Consider the following 21857-nt stretch of genomic DNA (forward strand, 5'->3'; position numbering starts at 1 on the left):
TAGAGAGTGGCGGTTCAGGTCTTGAGCAGGAACTTTCACTGAATGGTCAGTCGGTCACTGATAGAGATTCTTAAGCTTGCAGAAGCAGTAGTTTCTTGGGTCATTTTGGTAAAAAACCAAAACCCATCATGAGTCTTCTTAGTGGGATTTTGGAATTGGCAGTCAAGAGCTTACTTCATGTCCAGCAAGTCCTTTTTTTGTTGGTACATTTTCAGGTTCACGCTGATGCATTGCAGCAACAGGGAACCTTACAGAAATTAAGGATGCAGATGCTACATAGTAAATTATCTGCATATACACGCATCAAGCTGGAGCGTGAGTTTTTTTGGATGGCGCAAGGGACTCCAGAAGCGTTAAGCCAGTACTTTTAACATATGTGTACGGCAGTGTCAGCTCTCGATATATGTATGACTGAGGTGAAGAGTGTTTCTAGTATGTTAGACAGGATGTGACCTCAGGATAGCTCTTGCTTGAAATTTTTCCATCAGGCTAGTACTTTTGATCAGTTTCGAGAGCTGATTAATTCTATAGAGCCACTTTCATTTTTAGATGAACAATGCGAGAGGGAGGGTGGAAAGTGGATGTTGCCCATTGATACTGAACCCCCAGTGCATGAGTCGTAAATCAGGTTTCTGTTTATTGATGTGGAGTGTCAGATCATTTAGCGCACGAGTGTCCTGTTAAGAGAAATATCCTAAATCTACCAGACGGTGCTATAAGAGGTGGGTTTGCAGGCACCCAGGTTCCTGGCCTTGGTATTGTAAGGCTGTTAGTATGCCTAAGTATGTGACTCTCCCATTTGTATGTGCCTGACTTGGTCAAGAACCTCTGTGTGCCCTCCTTAATTCGGGCAGTTTGGTGTCATTGTTAGACTAGCATTAGTATTTGGAATTCCACCATTTGTGTAAATTCTCTTTCTGATGTCCTGACACTCAGAGATGTTGTGTAGCTGATGGGCAGGAGTTACCTCTAATGGGCAAGGTGCAGGACAGCTTGTCTGTTGGGAATAATTCTTAGCCGGTTGATGTGGTTTTGGTAAAGGATCTTAAATTACCTTTACTATTGGGTAGTGATTTCATACAGCGCTCTGGTCTGGTTCCTGACTATGTGAGTAGTGCAATTTCCTTTAAATTTTCACCAGTTCAAAAGATTTCTCTTTGTTCTTGCCATCACCCTTCATGGGTTAATTTAGTTAGTAGCAACGGCGTTGGATTAGAGTTGAGCTGTCAGGACAATATTCTGATGTGTTGTCCAATAAATCTGGTTGAATACACAATCTGCTTAGTCGACAATGTACTGGTCCGTCAGTCTCCACACAGACTGTAGCCACCAAAGATGAGGATCCTGAGGGAAAAGGTTGAAGGCATGTTACAGGATGGGGTGATCAGGCCGTCTACTTCCCCCAACGCTTCTCCCCTATTTCTCTTTACCAAGGATAAGGGGCAGGATTTTTGAACCATCATTGACTATCACATTCTCAATAAGAAGGATATTATGGAATCAGTCCCCTTACCTGATCTACATAATTGTTTCACTTGGTTTTCATTTGCAATGTATTTTATGATTCTGGATCTCAATCAGGTCTACTACCAGGATCCCCTGGTAGAACAATCCAAGCCCGTGACAGCCTTTCACACCGACTGGAATCTCTTTGAGTATAACTAAGTTCCCTTTGGTCTAGCTACTGGCACTGCTCTTTTATCCAATTTACTAGATGCGGTTTTGGGAGATTTTAAGTTTGTGTGTGTGTGTGTGTGTGTGTGTGTGTGTGTGTGTGTGTGTGTGTGTGTGTGTAATTATTTGGAAGATGTTGTAGTTTATAGTTGTTCATTTTCTGAGCACCTCTACCACCTTGGACAAGTTTTATATAAATTTTGGGCAGCAGATTTGATGGTTAAGCCTTCCAAAGTAACCTTGTGCATGCCGCAAGTATCCTTCTTGGGACACTTAGTTTCTCTCGATGGAATAAGGATTGACCAGGAGAGAACTAAAGATTTAAAGGCTTTCCCTCCACCCAAGAATAAGAGGGAAATCACTAGGTTGTCAGAATGGCAAATTATTTCCAGAAGTTTGTCCCCAACAACAGCTGACCCCCCCCCCCCCCCCCCCCCACACACACACACACCTTTAATGCCTTGTGTAAGAAGCAAGTTAAATTTACCTGCAGAGAGAGTCAGCAGGGGGCATTTGAAGCAATTAAGACCATGATTACCAACCCTCTGGTTTTGACTGTTCCAGATGTTGCCGAAAACTTTGTTGTACAAACTGATGCTTCCCATCTCAGGATTTCTGAGCTCCTGTTCCAAGAACATAATGGGAAAGATGTGCATTAGTTTTTGCCTCAAGGGAACTGTCAGGTCCAGATCTCAACTACTCTATCTATGAATGTGAGGCTTTAGTGGTGTTGTTCACCCTAGAAAAGTTCAGCTTTTACCTGGAACATAAGAAAATTCTTTTGAAAATGGACAATCAAGCCCTTATCTCTGTATTGGCCAGGCCACATAAGACTGGTAGAATTATGCGCTGTGCTGTTGAGATATCGGCTTTCCGCTTCCAAGTAAAACACATTCAGGGATCGGAGAACAAGATAGCTGATGCCCTTAGCTGCATGTTTAGTTGAGAAGATAGTGAACTAGGAGCCCAACACCAGGAGCCCCAGAATGTCATCAATACTGTGTTGGCGGAGGTAAACCAGCTATTCTTCAATTTGATAGATAAGCAAGGTGCTGATTCAATTTGGGGTCCTATCAGAAGGAAGTTGGTAGGGGGGGAATCTCTGCTCAATTACTTCTTGAGGGAGGGCATTTTTTCAAGGAAGTAGGAGAACTCCCGGAACCCAAGATATGCCTACCGGTTGAATTAGTTCCCTCATTATTTTGATACTTCCATGACTCTCTGATGGGAGGTAACCTTGGACTATATAAAACCCTCACCAAGGTGCAGGCTAACTTTACCTGGCTGTCCTTGTATTGAGACATATGGCGCTTGGTTAACCAAAGCGAGATGTGTAAGAGGGGCAACCCGAATTCCAGATCACCTCATGGTTTCTTGCAATCTGAACAGGAACAGCATCATGGATTTTATAGGCCTTCTACCTCAGTCTAAGAAAGGTAAGAGGTATATACTAGTCATTGTGGATGCCTTTTCCCAGTTCATTTGGCTCCTCCCTACCTGCGGTGTTACCGCATCCATTACAATTCAGCAATTGGTTAATGTTATATCTTGGTTCAGTCCTCTGAAAGTCTTTCTGGGTGACAATGACCCAGCCTTCACTTCCAAGCAATTTAAAGGTTTTTGCTTTAATCAGGCAATCAAGCATGTCACCACTACCCCATATTATCCACAGTTGTCCTTGGCTGAAAAGGTAAATAGAAATTGATCATTTACCATGCTAGGGCTCCTAGTCAATGGGGTGCTACCCTCCGTTGGCATTTCATTACATATATGTGGGCCATGTAACAAATGGTTTACCTGACAACGGTGGTCAAATGGCAGCAACCAATTGTCTCTATCAACCAGGTTTTGCTAAGGAAGAAAAAGTACAGTTTCACACAAATCATAAATGTAGTTAAACTGTTGAGAGGGAATATAATGAATGAACAATGGGAAGAAGTTAACCATGGCCCATACTAACTGAAGGATTTCATTCTTTCTTACAAATATTCGTACAACACTGTCATAGTAATTCCCCTTTACAACAGGTAGATGACAGTTATAATGGAAACTGGAAGAAATGGCAGCTAACATACAGGAGCATAGTATTTTGTGCAAGGCTGAGAGAACTTAATTTAATGCAGAGGACTAGCTCTAATCAAGTTATGAAGCTACATTTCAAGTAGTATTTCAAATCTCTTGACTGTGTCATCAATATGGCAAAACCATGCAATATACCCAAAACATCACAAATTCTCAGAACAAAGTAAAGGCAATTTGAAGCTATAATAAACATTAAATGAATAAAGTAAATAAAGAAAATGATATTCAATTCCCTGATGATAGCTTAGCAATGAGACAATTGAAGTTAAATTCAAATTATTGTTCACTAAATTCAGTTTACTCTATCTAACAATAGTTGAAAACATGGGGACAAAACACTTGACATTCAAAAGCAGGGCCATTAGACTTACTTAAACAGATATTGCATACTTCACAGCTAGATGCCAGTTTTGATAAATCAGCTGTTAAAGACAACTCAAAAAATTATTTTGTCACTGAAATCAGTAACTCTTATATCTCAGTCAAAACACTAAAATCTTTTGCTGTCCTGGCAGCATTCCACATGAGGTATCTTTGTAACCAGTTGACCAGTCAAGATGTCTTTCCTGAAAGACTGAATTATGTTCTAGTAAAACCCACTTATGAAAGTGGAGATAAGCAACCGATTTCTAATAATAGACCTGTCTTCCTCATTCCTGTATTCTTAAACATTGTGGGATGATAAGCATGTAACAGAATACTAAGCAACCTTTCTGATTATAAAATTACAACAACTCATTTAGCCTGCCATAAAACCTTCTCTACAGAGAAATTTATATATGATCTAAGAACCTCAGTTTGTGTAGAACTAAACAAGAAAAATGACCTTGATGGCATTTTCTGCAACCTTCATAAAGCCTTTGGTTGTGTAGATGAAAAAATTCTGCTGAAGAACCTAAAATGACATAGTGTTAAAGGCCCCACTCTCACACTGATGAAGACATACCTCAACAACAGAAAACACATGATCACAATAACAAATGACACCACTAGCATAATGTTAAATTTATAGTGGAGAAATATTAAATGTGATATCCAGCAAGATTCAGTGCATGGCTCAATTCTCTTCTTACCTACATACATGATAAGTCTGACATTGGAAAGCCATTTAGAAACTGTGATGTTAACTGATGACAAGTGTGCTGACAAATGAGTCCAAACATTGTCTCACTAGACACAGATAAAAGTAGAACAGGCTTACAACTGTTTACAGCATGTAATGTAAGCCATAACTTTTAAGCTCTTCCATTACACAATTCCAAAGAAATAAAAATGTGATGAAAAGCTGTTTGGTTTCCAGCTAGGTGACAATATTAAGATGTCATGACATTTCAACAAGAGTCATATTCATAATCTTCTTGCAAAGTGGCTGCGTGAGGCTAGTCATGTTTGGATGGCAAGTGTGGAGGGCAGTGAAGGTGCAGTTGTATGGGTGAGGGATGCACGGGCATCTCTGCACGGGCATTCCAGATGTATGTGGTGTGCTGGGGAGTGCTGGGAACATGTATCATATTAGCAGTAACATGGGATTCCATGCTGAACAAAGTTGTTAACCTTCCTTCCAGTTGACCAGGCTCTTGTTCAAACATGTTTTTCTGTATTCCTTAAGTTCCTGCCCTGAAGCTGATTCCTCGGCATAGCAACTTGGTGTTCTCAGAGTCAGAAGTGTGATTTTTGTTTTGTTATGCTCTGCTGCTGCTGATTTCTCTGTCTCTCCCAGTTCTACATTTTGAGATACAGCACTGCATTTGGCCAATGCATTCATGACCAAATTAACATGAAATGCTGCATATGCTTGGTATGCTCAGTTTTGGTGGGTCTTTTGCAGAACCAAGGAACTCTGTCATCTCAGGCAGTGTCTGGACAGTTTTGATATTGTATTATCTAAGCAGCCTCACAATTTTTGCCGAGAGCAGTCCCAAGTAAGAAGGAATTATTCTCTTGTTTCCTTCCCCTCTTCTGTGTTTGTAGCACATTGTCTTTTGTTGGACACCCTTCTAATCTATGCTCCACTGTACCCATTTTTACAGAACACTTCCATCAGGTGCTGTAGCTCTGCTGGGAGGTTATCTTTGTTACAGATGATGTGTGCCCTAGGTAGTAGCATTGTTGGCACTGCAGACACATGTCTGTGTGGGTCTTCTTCCTAAACACTGCATGGTTATTGTACTGTCTGTCTTCTGTTTTAATGTATCCAAGAAAGAGATATATCCTTTCTCCTCTGCTTCCATAGTGGATGCAACATTTGGATTGATGCTATTAAGATTGTCACAAAACTCATCAAATATTTGTCTGTCATGTTCCCACAGCTTAAAGATTTCATCAACATAGTGGAATAAGTGCTTGGGTTTATTTGCAGGCAGCCTGAAGTACCATCTCCTCAAAGTGTTTCATGTGGAGATTTGTAAACCCATCAATCTGTCCAAAAAAACTCCCCATTCCACTGGAAGTAGGAGGTAGTCAGTGACACTCAGATAAATTTAGCCATTTGAAGCTTAAAGTGTTGATCCAGGGGCATCAAGGAGTCTTGAAGAGCTACTTTCAAGAAAAGTGATGTAACATCAAATCTCATAAGTAGGACTACCTCTGGAATGGTGTGTCCTATAGAACTTTCACAAAATTGGTCTAATTCTTTACACGGTGAATACTGTGTCCCACAAGAGGTTTTAGAAATTTAGCTATATACACTCGTGGAAACGGAAAAAAGAACACATTGACACCGGTGTGTCAGACCCACCATACTTGCTCCGGACACTGCGAGAGGGCTGTACAAGCAATGATCACACGCACGGCACAGCGGACACACCAGGAACCGCGGTGTTGGCGGTCGAATGACGCTAGCAGCGCAGCATTTGTGCACCGCCGCCGTCAGTGTCAGCCAGTTTGCCGTGGCATACGGAGCTCCATCGCAGTCTTTAACACTGGTAGCATGCCGCGACAGCGTGGACGTGAACCGTATGTGCAGTTGACGGGCTTTGAGCGAGGGCGTATAGTGGGCATGCGGGAGGTCGGGTGGACGTACCGCCGAATTGCTCAACACGTGGGGCGTGAGGTCTCCACAGTACATCGATGTTGTCGCCAATGGTCGGCAGAAGGTGCACGTGCCCGTCGACCTGGGACTGGACCGCAGCGACGCACGGATGCACGCCAGGACCGTAGGATCCTACGCAGTGCCGTAGGGGAGCGCACCGCCACTTCCCAGCAAATTAGGGAAACTGTTGCTCCTGGGGTATCGGCGAGGACCATTCGCAACCGTCTCCATGAAGCTGGGCTACGGTCCCGCACACCATTAGGCCGTCTTCCGCTCATGCCCCAACATCGTGCAGCCCGCCTCCAGTGGTGTCGCGACAGGTGTGAATGGAGGGACGAATGGAGACGTGTCGTCTTCAGCGATGAGAGTCGCTTCTGCCTTGGTGCCAATGATGGTCGTATGCATGTTTCGCGCCATGCAGGTGAGCGCCACAATCAGGACTGCATACGACCGAGGCACACAGGGCCAACACCCGGCATCATGGTGTGGGGAGCGATCTCCTACACTGGCCGTACACTTCTGGTGATCCTCGAGGGGACACTGAATAGTGCACGGTACATCCAAACCGTCATCGAACCCATCGTTCTACCATTCGTAGACCAGCAAGGGAACTTGCTGTTCCAACAGGACAATGCACGTCCGCATGTATCCCGTGCCACCCAACGTGCTCTAGAAGGTGTAAGTCAACTACCCTGGCCAGCAAGATCTCCGGATCTGTCCCCCATTGAGCATGTTTGGGACTGGATGAAGCGTCGTCTCACGCGGTCTGCACGTCCAGCACGAACGCTGGTCCAACTGAGGCGCCAGGTGGAAATGGCATGGCAAGCCGTTCCACAGGACTACATCCAGCATCTCTACGATCGTCTCCATGGGAGAATAGCAGCCTGCATTGCTGCGAAAGGTGGATATACACTGTACTAGTGCCGACATTGTGCATGCTCTGTTGCCTGTGTCTATGTGCCTGTGGTTCTGTCAGAGTGATCATATGATGTATCTGACCCCAGGAATGTGTCAATAAAGTTTCCCCTTCCTGGGACAATGAATTCACGGTGTTCTTATTTCAATTTCCAGGAGTGTATTTGGCTGGTCCATGACTATGTACATTAATGGTGTCAAGTATCAGCTGAAGAGGTGCCCCTTCCTTGTGGATTTTCAGAAGTCCATTCACTTGTGGTATGGCTGGTAGTCTGCGATACAATTGCTTCTTCACTTCCTATAGTAAACCTTAGCTCCCTAACACAGAAATGATTTTCTTAATTACTGTGATAATAGGATACTTCTTGAAGGCCAAGTCCTGTATCAGAGAGCTAATTTTGTGCTTGTAATCATTAGTATGAATTAGAACCTGACATGCTGCATGTTTAATCCAACCATTAACATGCTATAGACATCAATCACTATCTCTTTATCGTAAGTATAGATGCATAATTACACCATAAATGCGTAGATTATTGTCAACCTTTTCAATGATCTCTTACTCTTTTTATTACAGATGTAATTTATTCGATCCTGAATGTTTCAATGAAATTCGTTTTACTTGAAGTTATTTAGTTAAGAAGATACCAGGAATGATGATATCGTAAATTCATTATAATAGAAAATCAAACCGTGGAAACTCCAGGATGGAACAACAACAATGTTATGAAAGGACAGATTTCTACTCACTACATAGAGGAAACATTTGAGTTTCAGACAGTCACAATTATAAGACTGTTATACATTTCAGCTTTCAGCTGAAAGGCCTTCTTCTGAAGTAGAAAACACACACAGAAGCACAATTCAGTCACACATAACAACTATTTTTGACTGTTGGGTATCGACTTAGTTGTAAGTGAGCCTGATGGGAGCAGTAAGCCATTGGAGAGGGGGTAGGGGGGGGGGGGGGTCTACGAAGGAGCCATGAGGTGGAGACAGGGTGGAAATAGTAAGGTGGGCTGGGAGAAGGTATACTGCTGCTTGTAGGAGCGGCAGGGACTTGGTTGGGATGAGGTAGGGCTGTGGGTGCGAGTGGGTGTGTTGGTGGAATGAAACACTGTGTTGTGCTGGAGTGGGAGCAGGGAAGGGGATTGGTAAATGGAGGACAGGGACTAGTGACGGTTGAGGAAAGGGGGGTTGTGGGAATATAGGATATATTGTAGGAAGCGTTCCAACCCGTGCTGTTCTAAAAAGCTGGTGTTGGTGCAAAGGTTACAGGCTGCACAGCCTGTGAAGCAGTCATTGAAGTGAAGCACATTGTGTTGGGAGCATGTTCAGCAACTGAATGGTCCAGCTGTCTCTAGACCACAATTTGTTGGTGGCCATTCATGCGGACAGACAGCTCATTAGTCATCATGCCCATGTAGAAAGCAGCACACTGGTTGCAGCTTAGTCTTTTGCTCACCTGACTTACATAGCCCCGCCTTTGATGGGATAGGAGATGGACTGGAGTAGATGGTGATGAGAGGTTGTGTGGGCAAGTCTTGCAACTAGGTCTATTGCAAGGATTGTGTATGTGTATGTGTTTTCTACTTCAGAAGAAGGTCTTTCGGTCAAAAGCTAAAATGTGTAGCAGTCTTTTTGTTGTATCCTGTTTATGGCGAGTAGCAATCTATTCCTCCCATGATCTTGTCAATACTACGGGAAAATACATGTGTCAAAATTGAAACTTAAGAATCAACAACCTAGTCACTTTTGTAGAACCATTGTTCCTGATTCATAGAAAGTAATTAATCTATCTTAATATTTTATAATTCAAAAGTTATTAATTAACTAGCTGAATACTTTGCCCTGGTATGTATGTACTCCAATTCTATTGGTCTACCTCCTCCTTCCCCCACTTTCTGTCTACATCCTCCAACCCCTTTCTCTATTTATCTCCTCCTATCTCTCTCTTGGTCCATCTGCTTATCTCCACACTCTCCACTCTCTATGTCTACTTCCTTCTCCCCCAACTAAGCCTATTTCCTCCTGCCCCTTTGTCTCCTCCTCAAGTCCTCTATCTCGTCCCACCCCCTCTCTCTCTCTCTCTCTGACCGTTCCCTCCTCCCCATATGTGTCCACTCCATATTTCCTCTCTCTGTCCCTCCACCTCTTCCATCCTCCACTCTCTTCTCATGTTGTCTTCCCATTCCAATTCATGGTTTTTACCCCCATAGCACATTTTTCCAGATAGTAAGTAATATGCATATCAAGTTAGGCTGAAATCAATCCAGTGGTTTAGGAAGAGCTTTTTACCCACGGCTTTGCACACATACACACACATCACATAAATTTAACATATTTCACACATACACCTAGATCTCTAGTAAATTTCATCCCACAGTTTTGTTTCCATGCAGCTCAGATGTTTATGACATCATACCTTTGGAACTATGTGTCATACAATAATATAATTTTGCAGGTGTATCCATTTGTATATGTGGATACTGCCTACAAAATGTGTTGTGAATGGAGTTATTAGTGAAGAAGTCATCATCATTATCTTGAACAGTTTCCAGCTCCAGGCTGAGTCTGTTTGGAACACAAGCCTTTCCATGTAGTCCTGTTCTCCCACCAGCTTTCTCTGTTCACTCTAGTCTAGTCCTAGCCTTTCTCTTTCTTTCTTTTTTTTCTTTTTCCAGCACACTCCTCTACACCTTTCCCCAAATATCTCTTGGTATCCCTCTTGGTTGTTTCCTTTGCATCTCCATTTAGTGAATCCTCTTCTTTTCCACTCTATTTAAGTGCCTGTATCATCTTAGCCTTGATGTTTCTATCCTGTTCTGCAAGGGTTCCTATTTCACTATTTCCTTTACCTTCCCATTACGCATCCTATGCAATGTTTTTCTTGCATTAAAACAAGTGCTCAGTGCATAGTGCTGCGTTTAATGGATCTGGGAGATGTATTATTTTCAACTGAAGTTATTGATACCGAACTTAGTGGGCGAAGTGGTGAATGTTTTCTCTTATATTTTTGTCGGAATTTTTATAAATTATAATCTACTTATTTTTTATGTTAATTTACTATTATGTTTAAAAATTGCAATATATTGATTGATATTGGTGGATATGACGAACAATATCAAAGAGACTTATTACAAGCGGAGGTTTGGGTGTCGAGTGGAATATCTTTGAAGCTAGAATCATTCCTTTGTCACTTGTAGAGTCGGCTGTGGTCGGTTGAGACGCAGTCGTGGAACAAAGTTGTACTTCCCTGTGAAATAAATCGAAAGTGAATGATGAACTTTTGAGTTTTTCGTATTACTTTTTATATCAAGTAGCAGCAAGCAAGCACATCCAGAAAGAAAAATGGTATTAGAAACACCCAAATTCAGACAGACACGGTGGACAGCGGAACTTCTGCATCCAACAAACGGCACTATTGGAATCATACTCATATTAGACAACTGAAGCCACCTGTAGGAATTTAACTATTATTTATATATACAAAAAAGTGACTACTTTATTTGAACTATGCCAGGTTTTATTACAAAATAACAATAGTGGAACGACAGTTTCATGCGGAATGTAGAAAAAAAACCGCAAATTGGCGTTCATAAGAAGAAGAACAACAACACCAAAAATGCAACAGGAGCGTAATATGTAAGAAATTGTCCACGAAACCTGCCACTAATGATGCCTTGCAGAAAATAAAGGCGAAACGCGTATGGCACTAAAACTGTGTTTTATTCAGTTGCTGTCAGACGGTCCATAAGTAATAATTATCAATATACTGTAATGCTTACACCTCTTTTCTTCAATACCCAAGTTACAGATGCATAAGTCAATAATGGGCAGTAGTAACCTCTATACATACATCACTTCTTTGCTGTTTGTGGGACATCATTATTACAAACCAGGCTCCTAATGCTTCACAGGAATTCTTCTGTCTGCCTGCCATGTTTGCTGATCTCTTTCTCATTTGTTCCATTTTCCTCTGTCACACTTCCCTAATACTTGATACTTCCCATCTTCTTCAGATGTTCATTTCCAATCCTTATTCTGTAGCTGATCTATTTTTCTTTCTAATTGTTATTAGGATCTCTCATTTGTTTACATTAAATTTCATCACCTATTGTCTCATAGTTTCTTCCCAAGCATCCAGCTGTTACTTAATCTCCTCCTCCCTAGTGAAGAATGCCACACATGATGTGGCCCTTTTTCAAGCTTCTTTGCTGGTACAGTCAATGGTATATATGAGTACTGTCCGAAAAATGTGTCATGAATACAGTTAGTAGTAAAGAAGTAATAATTAAAATGCATGCTCCATGTGGCTGTTTTATTGCATGAACAATGAAAATGTAGTAAGTGATAAACTTTTTTCCTTTCATCATTATTTGTGTTGTCAGTGACCAGAAGTTTTTTAGAGGTGTGAAATATGCTCAAAGTTTATTCCAAGATACTAAGTGCTCTCATTCTCAAATACTGGATGAATAAATTGTGGATATTTGCGCATCATGGGTATACTTCTTTGTCACTCCCATCCCCAGCCCTTTGACACAGTACATTGTTCTTACCACCACAGTGATTCTTTTCACAGAGTAAGTGACATGTATATCAAGTTTGGTTGAAAATGGTCCAGTAGTTTATGTGGAGATGTGGAACATATATACACTTTTATATGTGCAGATTTAGATCCAATTTCAAGACACCTCCATCACATTTTCAAATTCTGTTTTGATAACATGGTAACACAAAATTTCCTGAACACAGTGACATTCTTGTGTATTCCATATTTCCGATTTTGAGGGAAATATTCAAAATTTAAACTTTTGTTGAATGGATTATAAATGGCAGCTATACTGGAAGCTGGAGAAAATTTATTGCAGACAAAAATTACAATATCAAAAATTAGGGCCTTTTATATTTGCAGTACACAAGCTCACAAATCATTTACTGCATGAAATAAATAGCCACAAAAACTCATTGTGGCTATCACAGTAAGATTCTGTCTTTAGTATTATTATTCAATTTATCATTTCCTAGTAACTGATGAGAAACCATGAAATTGCAAGATGCTTCCAAAAAGAAAAACTTTAAATGAGGTAGCTGAGCAGTATATTCATCAGAGCAAGGACTATGTTATTTGCAATGGTGAAAGCTTATTTCAATATTGTCAAGGGTGTCATGTAGTGACACTACAGAAGTAATGAAGGATTGTGTTAATGTAAAGACAATGGTGAGCAAGCACCAAGTGTTGAACTATTATCATTGTATGTGCGTGTAACTGAGTACTAAACACTCACCATTGTATGTTCATTAAAAGCAGTTATTCTTGAATCATATCTGGCATCATAACTATTATATTACTTTTGTGGTAATAAACTTCCCATAATTAGTAAGGTTTCAGTCTCTCAAGAACTCATACTGTCACCATTGAATTAGCTTTGTCTGCAGGTAGGACTTGTACCTGCATACACTGAACTGCCATCACGCAGAACAGAGGCAGACAGTGCTAACCACCCTGGTTCATAGTACACACATCCTCTGCAACAAAGAAAGCCTCCCAGCTGAGCTACAACATAAAAGGAAAATTTTCCACAAAAATGGATCCAGTGAAACCCAAATGAAAAAAGTTTCTCGAAAAGTTGTAGTAAACCAGGAAGAGGGATAAGCAAACCAGAGATGCACTTTCCTCCTTTATACACTCAGCTAAAATTGTGGGGTTGCTAGGAAAATACAGCATCAAAACCATATTCTGAGCATTGCTTAAGATGAAAGAATTTCTTGGTTCTGCTAAATAATCACCAAAACTGATCTCCCAGAGTTATATGGCATCCCATGTGAATGTGGTAAACTGGACACACATAGCACTGTATCTCAAAACACTGTGAGAAACACGTCAAGTGTTTCCAGCTGAGACATACAGAAAAATTAGCGGATGTAGAGGATAGCATAAACAAAGATCACACTTTTGACTCTCAGAACATGAAGATGCTATACCAAACAACTGGCTATTTGGGCAGTGCTGTTAAGGAAGCCATAGAAATATGGATTCACAAAAATCGGATCAAAATGGATTTAGGTTATCAACTTAGTTTGGCATGTAATCCCAAGTTAGCACCAATACAATAAGTGTTTGCTCAGCACTGTCCAGCACACAAGATACAACCAGAATGCCCATTCAGAGATTTTGATCACAGCTTCCAACTTGTCCACCATCCTGAACTTGCACCTTATTCTACAAATGCCTGTATTATTGTGTGAAGTTAATCATTTTCATGGTTAGTCTTATGAGCTGCCCATCTACCTGTTGTCATAATACAAGGTGGCATGGGGAAACTGAAAATTTTGAGTGGAATAGTGGCAGCCCTGAGGATTTGGTAGAAAAATGAATGTGGCATCTGTAAGTGGAACTCCTTGCCATTTACTGATCATGGAGGAGTGAGTTGGTTCACAACATGCTATTGACATGAAGACATTTTACAAGAATGGCAACAGTCTGACTGCAACTCAACAAGAATTCCAACATACATTTAGGTATTTCGCTGTCAGTATTTTCATGCAAGATTAGGCCCATTCCCATATCAACAGGTATGTAAACAAACAGAATCTCAGAAACTGAGAATCTGAAAACTGTTGCCCAATGCAAGAATGAACATTACTCAGTGTGCCATGTCAGTGTGATGTATGATGGAGTCTTAGGGTCTTACTTGTTTGAGGATGATAAAGGGAATGCAATGATACGTTTGTGCATTCTGCAGCAGAAAAACTGCAGTACTTTCCATGACTTCAGATTCCTTATTTTCAACAAGAGAGAACCATGGCCCACTGTCTGAGCATCAGTGCTAGCTATTTCACAGTTGTACATATGTATCTAGATCTCTACTCTGCAAACCTCTGTAAAGTGCAAGGCAGAGGCTCAGTCCCACTGAATCAACCATCAGAGCTTTTTCCATTCCATCCACATATGGAGTGCAGGAAGAGACATCACACTTTTTTCTCTGAGAATACAAAATTGAGTATACAAATTTGCTATGCCAAACCACTGACCACTGGAATACTATTATAATGAAATCTATACAAATACAGATCCACAGAAAGGGGCCAAATTGAAGTGTGTGATCTGAAGTCATCTTTGTGTTCCCTTGAAACCAGTTGTCTGAGACTGCAGACATGTGTGCAAGTTGCGTTTGCGTGAATTTGTGTGTGCGCGCGTGTGTGTATGTGTGTCTATTGCTCACAAAGGTCTTAATGGCCAAAAGCTATAATTGTTTGAATCTTTTTCTTGTGCCTATTGCGACTCAGCATCTCCACTATATGGTGAGTAGCAACTTTCCTTCTCTAATATTGTTACATTCCATTCGGGATTTTCCACTGTTTGATTTTTTTGAAGTGTATATTTCATCATGGGGACTGAGTTACCTGCTCTTCCTATTCAACTTCTGCCAACCTATCCCTCTCACCTCCCTGAGTAAGGAACTATTAGTTCTGAAAGCTAGTAATTAGTCACAGTTCTGCTTACAAAATCATCCACAACAGGCTTGGGTTTCATAAAGTTTGTCTAAGATGGGTCCCAACAACTCACACAGTTGCATAAAGAAACACACTTGGACATCTGCAAAAAATGTTTGGATTGCTATGATAACAAAGGGGACAACTTCTTAGATAGATCATTACTGGTGACAAAACATGGATGCATCATTATGAGCTGGATAGTAAACGGCAAATTATGGAATGGAAACATCCAAATTCGCCATGCAAGAAAAAGTTCAAGACCCAAACGTCCGCAGGAAAACTATTTCTATCAAACACAATGAAAAGTATGTTAACAAGAAGTCAGAAGAAGAAAACATTTTTAATGATAATTTTTCAAGTGTTGCAGAGAAAATAGGATCCAGCTATTCATTAGAAAATGCAAGCCACTGTATTGAAGTGGCAGTACCTATGCAATTTGATAAAATTTAAATTCAACCCACCTCTCCTACTGAAATTAGGAAAATAACAAATTCACTCAAAAGTAAAAGCTCACATCAAATCGATGGCATTTCCACCAGAGTACTAAAAGCTTGTTCTCAACAAATAAGTAGGATTCTCAGTCACATACATAGTAGCTCACTGAAACAGGGAATTTTTCTAGATAGCCTGAAATACACTATTGTTAAACCACTGCATAAAAAGGGGATAGATCTGATCCTAACAACTAACGCCCAATCTCACTTCTGACACCGTTATCCAAAATTAGTGAATAAGTAATGTATTGAAGAATAGCATCACATATTTGTAAAAATGTAGTACTAACGAAATGTCAGTTTGGTTTTCAGAAACGCTTTTGAACAAAAAAATGCTACATATGCTTTCACTGATCAAAAATTAAATGCATTAAATAACCAAACATCACCCATTGGGATATTTTGTGAACTCTCAAAGGCTTTTGATTGTGTGAATCATGAAATTCTTCTAGATAAGCTTAAGTATGGTGGTATGAGGGGTACAGTGCACAAATGGTTTAAGTGATACTTAACTGTTAGAATGCATAAGGCTGAAATTAATAGCACAGACAGCCTGCAAAAATCCCGCAGAGTCCTCTAACTTTGGAGATATCAAGAATGGTGTCCCACAGGGTTCAGTCTTGGGTCCATTATTGTTCCTAATATATATATTAACGATTTACCAATCCATATTCATGAAGATGCTAAGCTAGTTCTTTTTGCTGATGATACAATTATAGTGACCATACCCAAGAAGCAAGAATCAGCTGAGGAAATTGCAAATAACGTCTTTCACAAAATTATTATGTGGTTCTCTGCAAATGGACTCTCACTAAATGTTGAGTCCGCCCCCGGTAGCTGAGTGGTCAGCACGACGGAATGTCAATCCTAAGGGCCCAGGCTCAATTCCCGGCTGGGTTGGAGATTTTCTCCGCTCGGGGACTGAGTGTCATGTTGTCCTAATCATCATTTCATCCCCATCGACACGCAAGTTGCCGAAGTGGCGTCAAATCGAAAGACTTGCACCAGGCGAACAGTCTACCCGACGGGAAGCCCTCGTCACACAACATTATTTATTACTAAATGTTGAGAAAACACAGTTTATACAATTCTGTACAGAAAATGGCATAACACGATTGATAAGTATAGACTATGAACGGAAGTCTGTTGCTAAGGCAGAATACTCCAATTTTCTGGGTGTGTGCTTTGATGAGAAATTGAATTGGAAGAAACACATTGATGATCTGCTGAAATGGTTAGGTTCAGAAACTTATGCTATTAGGGTTACTGCAAATTTTGGTGACAAACATATCAATGAATAATTTTCATTCACTGCTTTCATATGGCATCATATTTTGGGGCAATTCGTCATTAAGAGAGAAAGTATTCATTGCACAAAAGCGTGTAATCAGAATAATAGCTGGAGCCCACTCAAGATCACCTTGCAGACATTTATCTAAGGAACTCTGGATATTCACAGTACCTTCACAATACATTTATTCACTTATGAAATTTGTCATTAATAATACATCCCAAATCAAAAATAACAGCAAAGCACATAGCTACGACACTGGAAGAAACGATGATATTCACTATTTTTGATTAAATCTCACTTTGGCACTGAAAGGGGTGAATTACGCTGCCACAAAAATCTTTAGTAATTTGCTAAATAGTATTAAAAGTCTGACAGATAGACATGCAACATCTAAAAGCAAATTAAAAGAATTTCTCAATGACAACTCCTTCTACTCAATAGATGAATTATTAGATATGAAGTAGTAATTAACTAATTTTTTGTGTAAAGAAAACTTATGTTAAAGTAGCACATTCTACATCATTATGAAATGTCATATTCATGATCTGTAGAACAAGGATTAATGAATGAACGAATGAATGTAAGGAGACAGGGTTGGATGGCCCTTGCATAGTTACTGTGACTGAATAAAACGCAGGAGCACAAAAGTTGGAGTTACAAATACCTGCGCCTGTGCCAGATCAACGGCTGCTGTAAACTGGTCTGCTCCTGGAGTGGCATAATAGCGTTGTAGGTTGTCCATAAGATCCTCAGCAGACAGTCCAACCCCCAGGTATCGGGGGCACACTGTTACCAATACTCCGACAGAGCATTCTGCAAGCAGTAACAGCACCAGCACAAACAGATACTGAAACAAAAAAGAGATGACAAAACCAATAAATAAACGACTTTGAATTGTAGAAAAAGGATACTGCTGCAAAGAAAGTTGTTAAATTAACATAAGTATGGTGGGCAAGCTAGCATATTCCATTCGGAAGAACTCGAAAACTGTGGCTCCTGGCGAAAACGTTTCGTCACTACATTAATTTCCTACAAAAAAAGTCCTATCCATTTTATTTTTTCTCCAGGACTGATAATTTCCATGTTGCATATTGTTTAAATGGTATGAAATTACTGTTTACTGTTATATGAAGTGGATGAGAACAAATATTAAATGTTTGTACCACAGCTAAGTGTAGTAGAGCTGTATTAAGAGATAAATAGTGTTCTGTGGTGTAACAGGGTAACGGTGTGGGAATGGAGGGAAGAAGGGCAAGGGAATGTAGATAGCCTGTTTGTGGTCATGCACTTCCCTCCACAGGTCTGCAAACTGGGGAGTGAGCAGTTGATTCCCCACTCTGTCTATCTCACACATCACAAGAAGCAACACAAGCTGTTGCACAAAGTTATGCCAACCCTCTACAGTGTGTTGTATGAATCACTGGCTATGCAATGGGCAGAGACGCTCTGGAGCGTGTTTATTTTCCACAAAGTGTGTTAATACTAAATGTTACACAAGTAGAAGTTCAGATTGGATAATACTAATGCATATGAACAGAATTTATGTAAATCTTTGCTCTCTGTTCTACACTGCTAGAGGGGAAATTAGTTCTTAGTTTTCTTGTACAGTGCTGTAACATTCTGCCAAGAACGTCAACTTCCCTCACCATGAATGCTGCTTGCTTTTAAGTTTATAGACTGACTATACTTCATTAGCATTTTCTCTCTAGTTTTCTTATTTGAGTACAAAGGAGCTTTTATTTAGATAAGGGAGCTATATTCCATTTATAAAATAAGTACTAATTTGGAGTTTTTAAGTGAGCTTTTATGTATAGTACGTTTCTATAAAGAATGGCTGAGAGGAGTATAATTTGTAAGTGTGATGATGTCAGTGACTTTTTTAGCGTTGGTGGGAAAGGGACTCGATTGGTAATTGTGGCACCTTGCTGCTATTTGTGATGAAGAGTGCATCCTAAAGCTGCACAATTGTGTTGTAGTCACTCTGTGCTGAATTATAAATGGCCGGAAAGTTACTACACTCGTCTCACCATTAATATTGTTAGGCCCGGATCTACGTAATTTCCGAAGTGGGGCAAGAACTTGATAGGGCCCCCCTCCCCCGTTTGAGATCGGACGTTAAAAATTTAAAACGAACATCGACCTTTTAATAAAATATGTTCATTCTGTAGCCCACATCTTTCTGAGTAGTTTCATATATAAAACATTAATGTTCGAGGAAATCCACAGCATGTTATCCGCTCTTAAGTGTGCTAAAGCGGGCGGATTGCGACACCTCTTCACACAGCATTCTTCTATTGGACGTCACTGTATTTCACTCTGTGTAATTCAAACGTGCATATTTTGTAATGGAAGCCGTCAAACTTTCAGTATATTCAGGTTAGCAGTGATCAAAATGTCCTGTGGTGCCTCTCCTGCTCCCAGTATATTCAGGACAGTGATATATTAAAATGACCTGTGGTGTCTCTCCTGCTCTCACTCTACTAGATTGACATCCTACCCCCTTTAAAAAAGTAATTGGGTGGGGTTATTTGTGACAGGGAAAATAATAACTTTACAGAAAATTATACACGCTTTATTGTCTGTTAGCTATAATCCGTTCATCATAAGAATATACCTAATGTAAACATTACACTATGTATTCTTCCGCGTTTGCTGGCGCCTCACAGGATTTCAGTTTCACGTGGGACTGCAGCCAAGCTGTCTTGATTAGTGTCAAGTACGATGAAAAGGGTACGTTTTGAGCTGTGTATTAAGCGCACATCGACTTATAGCGATAATACGGGACAACAACTTTACCGCCGCATTTAACTTAGCAGTGGCCGGTCAGCTCGTACAGCTAGGCTGCAGCGACGGGGCCAGCTGCAGTTCATACGTAAAACGAGACGAGCAGAGGGGCAATACAGCCTCGAATGTCATTTAATTTTTAAGCACCATGAAATAATACACCGCAAATCTCCCACAATACGTTATCGTTTTTAGCTAACATCCTATAGTAACTAAAAACAAGAATGATGAAAATTCCTGACTTAACCACAGGATAATTCATCTGCATAAGCTGTGTGTAAGGTAAGAGAGTATTGAAGGATTTCGCCGTACAACTAAATATTGAAAGCACTGAAGCTATTACTTGCAGTCAGTTTTCTGGTAATCTTAGCTCTTTCCTTATCTGAATCCGAGAAATACATTCCAATTCTGGAAGTGTCACCTGCTACGTGGATAACGAGCCTATCAACAACAGCGTCCACGATGCCAGCCAGCATTTTCTCTTCTTTTATGACAAGCCGTTCTACATCCAGCAAGCGTTCGGCAGTGACGTGTGTCAGTACGTCTGGCAGCTTAACAGTCTTGTTACTTCTCGGGCCAAATCCCGCACCTTGGCTCCAGATCAGTTCTGTTGGGTTCATATTGTATAGCAAATGTAAAAATGCACCATTTATATGATGTGCTCAATGCTATAAAAATGATTATTTTTCATGTTTCTACGATACTTATCTACCTCTGTGTTATAAAACCATGGACATAGTCCAAATAAAGACGATTTGGTTTTTCATTTTTGCCTTAAAAATTAAATTATGTTTTCTTAATTTAAACAAGTCTCATGAACAGTCTTTCATAAAACATCGATAGTTAAGGTCAATAAAATTCTTCTGGGTTAGAGACCGCATTGTCTTGCAACAGACGCCGAAACATTGGAATTTTATAAATGACAATGCGGTCTCTAACCCAGAAGAATTTTATTGACATTGACAACGGCTGCGGAAGCCTACGGTTACATTTATCGATAGTTAAGAATTTGTATTTGAAATGGAAAAAAGAATTTCGCGTCCAATATGTAATTACAAAGAATAAGACGTGCATTATTCATAAAAAATGATGATGAGTTTAATAATTACGAGATGTAGGTATTTCAAATTGAATGAGAAGAAAAAAATTATACATGGGAAATTTGAAAAAACGCACGAATAACAGTAGTTGCTACACATTCCATTACGCTAACGACTGCGCTACACGTTCAATGTGAGTTTGTTTATCAACTGCATTATATACAATGCTGGGAAAACTTCAAAGCCGATTATTTCCGTAAATTTATGGAAAACATTAAGAACAGCCTGTTTCTAGGTACTTTGTACCCGTGTTCCACGCGCGTGTTTCACTACCGAACAGAAAGCAGCCTCAGCCATCTTCACACTGCGCATTAACGGCGCGACAATCAGAGCACAACGCCACAGTGGCTGCCACTGTACACGATTTTTGAAATATAAACTACGTGGCTAAAGCGTTATTAAGAAAAACCTTGATGGCTGTTTATACATTTGAATATCTTAAAGTTTTATTTAACGTAACTTAGTAGTAAGAGATGTAATACATAAGTAGGACCTACTTCCAAGAGCGTAACAACACCAGTGTACGTGTGCCGCGGCTTCTGACCAATCATCGCGTTTGTGTTTGTTTATTATAGTAACTTTATCTTTTACATGACATAAAATTAAATGTAGGAAACATAAAATCAGTAAAGACAAGAGACAAGCAAGACAGTACACATTTCTGCACTCCTTAGGTCTCAGCATTTTTTTTTTCTCTCTCTTTAATCTTGCTACAGCTTTACACGAATTCTGCGACCGAATCTCTTACCTTATGAAAGTTCGTCAAACGCGTTGCTACATCCAAAATCGAAATGTAGTTTAAGACTGAAAAAGCAGTTAATACGAATAATACACAAGACTGGTGTGATTTCTCGATTTGATTTTGTCACTGTCTGTCAGATAAAATGAAATAGGGCTTTCAAATATTGCCGCAGTTATAACACGCCAAATAAGTGAGACTGTTTTGACACAAATAATCATTTTTATGTACTTCATTTACATAA

The 21857-nt window shown here is 40.2% G+C and overlaps 1 protein-coding gene across 1 annotated transcript in view; it reads right to left on the reverse strand.

Annotated features, from left to right (window-relative positions):
* LOC126281388 (CD82 antigen-like) overlaps positions 1-21857 on the reverse strand; it is a 112262-nt gene that overhangs the window by 28034 nt on the left and 62371 nt on the right. Inside the window, exon 3 of the mRNA XM_049980314.1 lies at positions 17655-17837. Coding sequence (XP_049836271.1) covers positions 17655-17837 — 183 coding nt within the window. The remainder of the gene's footprint in view (positions 1-17654; positions 17838-21857) is intronic.

This window comes from Schistocerca gregaria, chromosome 7, assembly GCF_023897955.1.
Source record: "Schistocerca gregaria isolate iqSchGreg1 chromosome 7, iqSchGreg1.2, whole genome shotgun sequence".
Taxonomy (NCBI): domain Eukaryota; kingdom Metazoa; phylum Arthropoda; class Insecta; order Orthoptera; family Acrididae; genus Schistocerca; species Schistocerca gregaria.